This window comes from Bombina bombina, chromosome 6 (assembly GCF_027579735.1).
Source record: "Bombina bombina isolate aBomBom1 chromosome 6, aBomBom1.pri, whole genome shotgun sequence".
Lineage (NCBI taxonomy): Eukaryota > Metazoa > Chordata > Amphibia > Anura > Bombinatoridae > Bombina > Bombina bombina.
This window is the reverse complement of record NC_069504.1, coordinates 1,097,565,094-1,097,576,605: the sequence shown is the minus strand read 5'-3', so window position 1 is coordinate 1,097,576,605 and position 11,512 is coordinate 1,097,565,094. Positions and strand designations below refer to the sequence as shown.

The following is an 11,512-nucleotide window of genomic DNA, read 5'->3' as shown; positions in this document are numbered from 1 at the left end:
AGCAGCAATGGGCCCCCATCAATGTGCCAGAATTTAAAAAATTCTGGGCATTGACTATGCTGATGGGCATCATAAAGAAACCCTCCGTTCGCTCCTACTGGAGCAGTAGCCCCATCTGCTCTACCCCCATTTTCTCCCAGAGTATGTCGAGGCAGAGATATGAAATGATTCTTCATTTCATGCACTTCAGCGACAACAGCCTGTGCCCCCCTAGGGAGCATCCCCAATTTGACAGGCTGTATAAAATCCGCCCCCTGATTACCCACTTTTCTGCCAGGTTTGCAGAGGCTTATACACCTGGAAGGAATATATGCGTTGATGAATCCCTGATGAAGTATAAGGGAAGGCTGGGATTCAAGCAGTATATTCCTTCCAAGCGCTCCAGGTATGGGGTAAAGGTGTATAAGCTCTGTGAGAGCGAGACTGGGTATACTCAGGCCTTCCGGGTGTATGAGGGAAAGGATAGCCACCTTGACCCTCCAGGTTGCCCAGAACATATGGGAACCACTGGCAAGATTGTCTGGGACCTGATATTACCCCTAATGAACAAAGGGTATCACTTGTACTTAGACAATTTTTATACAAGTGTCCTTTTGTTCAAGCTACTGTATTGCTTTGATACAGTAGCTTGCGGTACTATTAAAAAGAACCGCAAAGGTTTCCCAGGACAACTTGTACGCACCCGGCTACGAAGGGGGGAGACCTCTGCTCTGCGCCAAGAGGAGCTGTTGGCACTGAAGTACAGAGACAAGAAGGATGTATACCTTCTTACCACCATCCACACAGAGAGGACGGTGGCGGTCTCTGTACGTGGCAGAGCTGAGATCATAAGGAAGCCAGTGTGCATCAAGTCTTATAACAGACATATGGGTGGGGTTGATCTGGCAGATCAGCTGCTGCAGCCCTACCTAATTATGCGGAAGACAAGGGCCTGGTACAAAAAGGTTGCAATTTACCTAATGCAGATTGCAACCCACAACGCTTTTTTGTTGTTCAAAAAAGCAAACCCCGGAATGAAACTGACTTTTTTACAATTTCAGCTCCAGATCATTTCGGGGATTTTGTACCATGATGCACCTGCTCCCCGGGCGGTGATGGGAGAGAGCAGAGTTGGGGCTACTCATTTTATTTTTAAAATCCCCCCTACTGCCGCAAAGCAGAGACCACAAAAAAAATGCAGAGTCTGTACCAAGAGGGGGCAGAGAAGGGACACTGTATATCACTGTCCTGATTGCCCTGGACAGCCTGGACTCTGCATTGGGGACTGCTTCAAGCGGTACCATACAATGGTCAATTTTTAAAAAATAAATACATTTGCTGTTATTTTTTTTTTTTTGTTATGTTTACTGTTAAATTTTTTGTTATTTTTTTACTTTTAATGTGCCAGATTTTTACATTTCACTAATATATTTTTTTTTCTAAAATGGGGCTGTTCTTTTTTTTTTTTTTTTACAAAAACCCCTGTCAAACCTATGCATGGGGACATAGGTGTACTCAGGGTGCCTAGCAGAAAACAACCTGTAGTATTTTTTTTGCACTAACTTACAACAGTCTCTCCTAAATCATAGTCAAAAAGCAATGTGTGTGTAAAAATGAAAATTGAAAAAATGCCACCATACACTTTCTCCAATTTTTTTAGCTAAAACAGTTACTTCAAATGCATCAAAGCACACCATATACAATACCTTGGGGTGTCAACATTTCAAAAATATGCACATTCATGGCAATAAATAAAAGTAGGGTTTACAATAGGCCCCAAACTAAAGATAGGCCTATCAGAAGAAATACTCTCACTTAATAACTAAAATCACAAGTCATAAAATTGTAACATAACCTTCCCAAAATCCTGGCAAACCTATGCATGGGGGGCATAGGTGTACTCAGGGTGCCTAGCAGAAAACAACCTGAAGTATTTTTTTGCACTAACTTACAACAGTCTCTCCTAAATCATAGTCAAAAAGCAATGTGTGTGTAAAAATGAAAATTGAAAAAATGCCACCATACACTTTCTCCAATTTTTTTAGCTAAAACAGTTACTTCAAATGCATCAAAGCACACCATATACAATACCTTGGGGTGTCAACATTTCAAAAATATGCACATTCATGGAAACAAATAAATTGGGGTATGTTAAAATACCCCCAAAAAGACAATAGGCAAAGAAAATATGTTAAATGTGAAAAAAAAATCACAAACGCATGTTGGACATTTGGCATTACACCCCCCGAACAAGCCAAGAAACTTATGCATAGGTGGTATCACTGTACTCAGGAGATGTTGGTGAACACATATTGGGGTCTTCTTTGGCAGTAACACATAACAGGAGCTGAGAATTCATGTCTAACGTACAATGTGTGTGAAAAATAACACACAAAAAATGACTGCCTAATAGTTTGACAAAGAATTAGTGCATGGAAAGTGTTAAAATACCAGCATTTGAAATACCCTAGGGTGTCTACTTTTCAAAAATATATGGTTTGATGGGGGTAAATTACATTGGCCGGCTTCAGAAATGTCCTACATAGGACATGGGTGCATGGGATGTGAAAATTCCAAGTTGAAAAACTGGAATGCGCCCCCTAAAAATAAGGCCTTTTAGCCCCCAGAGAACCCAACACACCTATACATGGGTGGTATCACTGTACTCAGGAGATGTTGTTGAATACATATTGAGGTTTTTTTTGGCAGTAACACATAACAGGGACTGAGAATATATGCCTAAAGTACAACGTGTGTGAAAAATAACACAAAAAAAATGACTACCCAAAAGTTTGACAAAGACTAGTGGTTGAAATAGTGCATGGAAAGTGTTAAAATACCAGCATTTGAAATACCCTAGGGTGTCTACTTTTCAAAAATATATGGTTTGATGGGGGTAATTTACATTGGCCGGCTTCAGAAATGTCCCAAATAGGACATGGGTGCATGATGACAGATGTGAAAATTCCAAGTTGAAAAACTGGAATGCCCCCCCTAAAATTAAGGCCTTTTAGCCCCCAGAGAACCCGACACACCTATACATGGGGGGTATCACTGTACTCAGGAGATGTTGTTGAATACATATTGAGGTTTTTTTTTGGCAGTAACACATAACAGGGACTGAGAATATATGCCTAAAGTACAATGTGTGTGAAAAATAATGCAAAAAAATGACTACCTAAAAGTTTGACAAAGACTAGTGGTTGAATTAGTGCATGGAAAGTGTTAAAATACCAGCATTTGAAATACCCTAGGGTGTCTAATTTTCAAAAATATATGGTTTGATGGGGGTAATTTACATTGGCCGGCTTCAGAAATGTCCCAAATAGGACATGGGTGCATGATGACAGATGTGAAAATTCCAAGTTGAAAAACTGGAATGCGCCCCCTAAAATTAAGGCCTTTTAGCCCCCAGAGAACCCGACACACCTATACATGGGGGGTATCACTGTACTCAGAAGTTGTTGTTGAACACATATTGAGGTTTTTTTTGGCAGTAACACATAACAGGGACTGAGAATATATGCCTAAAGTACAATGTGTGTGAAAAATAACACACCAAAATGACTACCCAAAAGTTTGACAAAGACTGGTGGTTGAATTAGTGCATGCAAAGTGTTAAAATACCAGCATTTGAAATACCCTAGGGTGTCTACTTTTTAAAAATATATGGTTTGATGGGGGTAATTTGCATTGTCCGGCTTCAGAAATGTCCCAAATAGGACATGGGTGCATGACGACAGATGTGAAAATTCCAAATTAAAAAACTGGAATGCGCCCCCTAAAAATAAGGCCTTTTAGCCCCCAGAGAACCCAACAGACCTATACATGGGTGGTATCACTGTACTCAGGAGATGCTGCTGAAGACATATTGGGGTGTTATTTGGCAGTAACCCTTAACGTTCTCAGTAAATGTATTCTTGAATTGCTATTTTGTCAAAAAATCACCACTTTTTTTTTTTTTTTCAAACTTTGGCATAGATTGGTGGTAAAATAGTTGCATGGAAAGAGTCAAAATACCCCATGTTTAATACCTTAGGTTGTGTTCTTTTAAAAAATATATATATGTGAAGGGTTAATCAGGGATTCCTGACAGATATCAGTGTTCCAATGTAACTATCGCTAATTTTTTTTAAAAATTTTTGGAAATAGCAAAGTGCTACTTGTACTTATTGCCCTATAACTTGCAAAAAAAGCAAAGAACATGTAAACATTGAGTATTTCTAAACTCAGGACAAAATTTAGAAACTATTTAGCATGGGAGTTTTTTGGTAGTTGTTGAAGTGTAGGAGATTTTGAGGGTCAAAGTTAAAAAAGTGTGTTTTTTTCAATTTTTTCCTCATATTTTATAAAAAATGTTATAGTAAATTATAAGATATGATGAAAATAATGGTATCTTTAGAAAGTCCATTTAATGGCGAGAAAAACGGTATATAATATGTGTGGGTACAGTAAATGAGTAAGAGGAAAATTACAGCTAAACACAAACACCGCAGAAATGTAAAAATAGCCTTGGTCCCAAACGGACAGAAAATGGAAAAGTGCTGCGGTCATTAAGGGGTTAATGACAACTGACGTACCAGGTACGTCATGCATTAACAAGCAGTTAATGACAATGGACGTACCTGGTACGTCAGTTGTCTAACAGAGTGCTGGAAGTGATCACAATCACTTCCAGCAGCTCTGAGGGTATTGCAGTGATGCCTCGATATGGAGGCATCCTGCAATACCCCTTTACAAGCCTCCGATGCAGAGAGAGCCACGTGGATGCGCGTGCACGTGGACACGCGTGCACGTGGGCGTGCGCACATTAGCCACACTGACACCAATGAAGGAAGGGGGGAAAAAAAGTTAAAAATAAAGTTAATTTTTTTTTTTTTTTACATATAAAAGGATCTGGGAGGGGGGGGGTGGGGGTATTGTGGGGGGGGGGGGCTGCTACACTACAGAAATAATTAAAAATACAAATAAAAGTTATAAATAAAATTTAAATAGTTTGGTTTGTGGGGCCAAACTAGGTACTGGCAGACAGCTGCCAGTACCCAAGATGGCGGTAGTTAGGTAGGGGAGAGGGTTAGAGAGCTGGAGGGGGGGATCACGGAAGTTGGTGCTAAGGCAGGGGTCCATCACAACTAAAATATTTTATAATTTTTATTTAAAAAAAAAAAAAAAAACTCTTTTATTTAGTACTGGCAGACTTTCTGCCAGTACTTAAGATGGCGGTAACAATTGTGGGGTGGGGGAGGGAAGAGAGCTGTTTGGGAGGGATCATGGAGTGGGATGTGTCAGGTGGGAGGCTGATCTCTAAAATTAACCCTGCAAGCTCCCTACAAGCTACCTAATTTAACCCCTTCACTGCTGGGCATAATTCACGTGTGGTGCGTAGCAGCATTTAGCGGCCTTCTAATTACCAAAAAGCAACGCCAAAACCATATAAGTCTGCTATTTCTGAACAAAGGGGATCCCAGAGAAGCTTTTACAACAATTTCTGCCATAATAGCACAAGCTGTTTGTAAATAATTTCAGTGAGAAACCTAAAATTGTGAAAAATGTAAAGTTTTTTTTTTTTTATTTGCTCGCATTTGGCGGTGAAATGGTGGTATAAAATATACCAAAATGGGCCTAGATCAATACTTGGGGTTGTCTACTACACTACACTAAAGCTAAAATTAACCCTACAAGCTCCCTAATTAACCCCTTCACTCCTTGGCATAAAACATGTGTGGTGCGCAGCGGCATTTAGCGGCCTTCTAATTACCAAAAAGCAAACACAAAACCATATGAGTCTGTTATTTCTGAAAAAGGGGATCCCAGAGAATCATTTACAACCATTTGTGCCATAATTGCAGAAGCTGTTTGTAAATAATTTCAGTGGGAAACCTAAAGTTTTTGACAAACTTTGTGAAAAAGTGAACTTTTTTTTTTTATCGCATTTGGCGGTGAAATGGTGGCATGAAATATACCAAAATGGGCCTAGATCAATACTTTGGGATGTCTTCTAAAACAAAATATATACATGTCAAGGGATATTCAGGGATTCCTGAAGATATCAGGGTTCCAATGTAACTAGCGCTAATTTTGAAAAAAAGTGGTTTGGAAATAGCGAAGTGCTACTTGTATTTATTGCCCCATAAATTGCAAAAAAAGCAAAGAACATGTAAACATTGGGTATTTCTAAACTCAGGACAAAATTTATAAACTATTTAGCATGGGTGTTTTTTGGTGATTGTAGATGTGTAACAGATTTTGGGGGTCAAAGTTAGAAAAAGTGTGTTTTTTTCCATTTTTTCCTCATATTTTATCTTTTTTTTTTTAGTAAATTATAAGATATGATGAAAATAATGGTATCTTTAGAAAGTCCATTTAATGACGAGAAAAACGGTATATAATATGTGTGGGTACAGTAAACGAGTAAGAGGAAAATTACAGCTAAACGCAAACACTGCAGAAATGTAAAAATAGCCATTGTCATTAAGGGTAAGAAAATTGAAAAATGGTCCGGTCATTAAGGGGTTAAAGGAATAGTCTAGTCAAAATTAAACATTCTTTACACCTATTATCAATTTTTCTTCATTCTCTTGGAATCTTTATTTGAAAAAGCAAGAATTTAAGCAAAGGAGCTGGCCCATTTTTGGTTCAGAACCTGGGTAGCGCTTTCTGATTGGTGTCTAAATGTAGCCACCAATCAGCAAGCATTACCCAGGTGCTGAACAAAAAATGGGCTTAGCTTACATTTAAATAAAGATTTCCAAGAGAACAGAGAAAAAATGATAATAGGAGTAAATTAAAAAGATGCTTAGAATTGCTTTCTGTATTTGAATCATGAAAGTTTAATTTTGACTAGTCTGTCCCTTTAACAACGTTAGTTTTTGAGTGATGTTATGGTATTAATTCTGCGGATTACTGTTACAGCACTGAATAGTAAGTATAAGGAAAGTCAGTAACTTCAGTAATAAAACACTGGGCTCTAGCACTGGGTCTATGTAATTAAATGTTGACGATTCTCTCTTTCCAATGTCAAGGTCCTAATGATCTTTCAAATTTGAACTTCCTATAGAATACGTCAAGACGTCATGAATACGTCATCAAATGAGACACTGGCAGCCATGTTAGATACGGGCAGAAAACATTACACTGAAAAACTGGAGCATAACTTCTATTTTATCTGCCCTGCTGCCCCTGCATGATATCGAGAACGAGCTTTTTAACATGTTAATAATATGACATACATCGCCAATTAATGTTTTGTTATAACTGGTATCTCGTAAAAATATCTAAAATGGTGTTTGTATGGATACCAACATCAAAGAGGTTCACCCATGCGCTGTAGTTTTTTTCATTCTAGCCTAAAGAACCACACTTCCCAATAGCCCATGCGCTTTACGCACGCGCAGAGCTGTTTCCGCGCTGCCCCACCTCTGGTTACCGCAAGGGCCTGTGGGTCGGGTTATGGTGGTTGCTTGCTTAGCGGTGTAGAGGTGTGAGTGGTCGCCTCCATTCATTGCCTGTCTCAAGCCCGGACATGGAGGCTCTTATCCCGGTTATCAACAAACTACAGGATGTCTTTAACACTGTGGGAGCCGACGTTATTCAGCTGCCACAGATTGTAGTGGTGGGGACACAGGTGAGACCCCGGGGATGTGTGTGACAGGGAATCCCGGGCGCAGTGTGTGACAGGAGGAGGGAAGTACCCTGGAGGTACCAGTGTGCGGTCCCTGTGACACCTCCGGTATTTACATGGCTTCCATGAAATATGCCTCTTATCTGTGCCTCTGGCTATCGCTAGATGCGTGTGTTAGATAGTAGCTGGGTTTATCTAGCTGCAAACTTCTGACAGAAATACAGCTCAACTATTTTATATACAAAACTCACATATATGCAGACACTACTAAATGACACACTAATATAGATATATGCAGACACTGCTATATGACACACATTAATATACATGTATACAGACACACTGCTATATGACACACACACACACACATACACACAAACACACCAACACACCAATATACATGTATGCAGACACACTGCTATATGACACACTAATATACATGTATACAGACACACTGCTATATGACACACACACATACACACCAACACACCAATATACATGTATACAGACACACTGCTATATGACACACACACATACACACAAACACACCAACACACCAATATACATGTATACAGACACACTGCTATATGACACACACACATACACACCAACACACCAATATACATGTATACAGACACACTGCTATATGACACACACACATACACACAAACACACCAACACACCAATATACATGTATACAGACACACTGCTATATGACACACACACATACACACAAACACACCAACACACCAATATACATGTATACAGACACACTGCTATATGACACACACACACAAACACACCAACACACCAATATACATGTATACAGACACACTGCTATATGACACACACACACATACACACAAACACACCAACACACCAATATACATGTATACAGACACACTGCTATATGACACACACACATACACACAAACACACCAACACACCAATATACATGTATACAGACACACTGCTATATGACACACACACATACACACAAACACACCAACACACCAATATACATGTATACAGACACACTGCTATATGACACACTGCTATATGACACACTGCTATATGACACACTGCTATATGACACACTGCTATATGACACACTGCTATATGACACACTGCTATATGACACACACATACACACACACACCAATATACATGTATGCAGACACACTGCTATGTGACACGCACCAATATACATGTATGCAGACACACTGCTATATGACACGCACCAATATACATGTATGCAGACACACTGCTATGTGACACGCACCAATATACATGTATGCAGACACACTGCTATGTGACACGCACCAATATACATGTATGCAGACACACTGCTATATGACACGCACCAATATACATGTATACAGACACACTGCTATATGACACACACATACACACCAATATACATATACTATATGACACGCACCAATATACATGTATGCAGACACACTGCTATGTGACACGCACCAATATACATGTATGCAGACACACTGCTATGTGACACGCACCAATATACATGTATGCAGACACACTGCTATGTGACACGCACCAATATACATGTATGCAGACACACTGCTATGTGACACGCACCAATATACATGTATGCAGACACACTGCTATGTGACACGCACCAATATACATGTATGCAGACACACTGCTATGTGACACGCACCAATATACATGTATGCAGACACACTGCTATGTGACACGCACCAATATACATGTATGCAGACACACTGCTATGTGACACGCACCAATATACATGTATGCAGACACACTGCTATGTGACACGCACCAATATACATGTATGCAGACACACTGCTATGTGACACGCACCAATATACATGTATGCAGACACACTGCTATGTGACACGCACCAATATACATGTATGCAGACACACTGCTATGTGACACGCACCAATATACATGTATGCAGACACACTGCTATGTGACACGCACCAATATACATGTATGCAGACACACTGCTATGTGACACGCACCAATATACATGTATGCAGACACACTGCTGTGACACGCACCAATATACATGTATGCAGACACACTGCTATGTGACACGCACCAATATACATGTATGCAGACACACTGCTATGTGACACGCACCAATATACATGTATGCAGACACACTGCTATGTGACACGCACCAATATACATGTATGCAGACACACTGCTATGTGACACGCACCAATATACATGTATGCAGACACACTGCTATGTGACACGCACCAATATACATGTATGCAGACACACTGCTATGTGACACGCACCAATATACATGTATGCAGACACACTGCTATGTGACACGCACCAATATACATGTATGCAGACACGTAAAAAAAGTTCCGTAATTGAAAACATAAATCACTTTATTCCATATTAAAATTTATGTACAGGAATATACAAGAACATGGGGTTAGGCTTTAAGGCAAAGCAGAGTCTGATCGGTTTTGGTCGTGTTGACCGGTATCATAGAATGACACCTGTTAGGAGGTGCTCCCTTTTATGCTAAACACTCCATATTCTCATTGGTTAAAAACAAATAGCCTAACAATGTAACCCTATGTAAAGACACTACCAAATAGAATCTACATAGACAAACTCACTTCAGTGAATATTTGTATATGAGACGAATCTGAATATCTAGCTCAATTCATAACTAATGAAAGATACAAAATTATATACTTTTTACCTCTGTGATTTCTTTGTATCTAAGCCTTTTCTGACAGCCCTCTGATCACATGGGTATTTATTGACTTGCATTTTAGCCAATTAGTGCAGTGTCATGCACAACTTCACGGCCGTGAGCACAATGTTATCTATATGGCCTACATGAACTAGCAGTCTCTTTTGAAAAGCCAAATAAAAAAGCATGTGATAAGAGGCTTCGAAACAGGCAGAAATTTAGAGGTTTAATTGTTATAAAGTATATTAAAGGGATGGGAAACCTCAACGTTTTCATTCATGATTTGGATAGAACATACCATTTTAAACAACTTTCCAGTTTACTTACTTTACTTTAGTTTCACTAAATTTGGATAGAACATACCATTTTAAACAACTTTCCAGTTTACTTACTTTACTTTAGTTTCACTACTGACAGCAAGATGAACACATATACTCAGCCAATCACAAAAGACAAATGTGTGCAGGCACCAATAGCAGCAGCTCCCACTAGTATAGGATATGTGCGTATTTCAACAATGAATACCAAGAGAACAAAGCAGATTTTGAAAATAGAAGTGAATTTAAGTGTCTTAAAATTACATGCTCTATCTGAATCATGCAAGTTTAATTTTGTCTTTCCTATCCCTTTAATACAACTATTTTGGTTGTGCAAATTGGGGAATAGATAGTAAAGGCGTTATCTTTCTTTTTAAACAATAACAATTTTGGTGGACACTGTCCCTTTAATGAAATACAATATTTTCCTACAAATCTTGTTTTTGATATACGTGAGTGATATTTAAATAAGTTACATGTATAATTGTTTGGATTTATAGGTTAATGTTGACTAAAAAAAAGTTAACACATGATACTATATTTATCATATATAATAATAATAATAATAATAATAATATATGTGCAATGTTTGTTTTATTTTCTGTTAAAATAAGTAAATTAGCTTTTTTTTTTTTTTTTTTTTTTTTTTTAAATATGCTTTTTCCATTGATCAGCAAGTGGTCTGGTCTTCTCTTGATATGATTACCAGTTATAAAAGCAAATGGAATCAATTTATTGACGTTGTTTGTTTAATTTCCCAGCAGTTATATGGTAGTGCCCTTGTCAGGGTCACAAGCCTCTGTGCTAACAGGGAATCCTCATCTGTCATTTAAGCAGTAGCTGTTCCCTGACCTCACTACAAGGCAGGCGATCAGTGGT

The 11,512-nt window shown here is 38.8% G+C and overlaps 1 protein-coding gene across 1 annotated transcript in view; it reads left to right on the top strand.

The window, feature by feature from the left end:
* Positions 1–7,390: 7,390 nt before the first annotated feature.
* DNM1L (dynamin 1 like) overlaps positions 7,391–11,512 on the top strand; it is a gene marked incomplete in the record, with an annotated part of 105,058 nt that continues 100,936 nt past the window's right edge. The window contains 1 exon segment of the mRNA XM_053719016.1: positions 7,391–7,603. Within this exon segment, the coding sequence (XP_053574991.1) occupies positions 7,502–7,603 (102 nt within the window).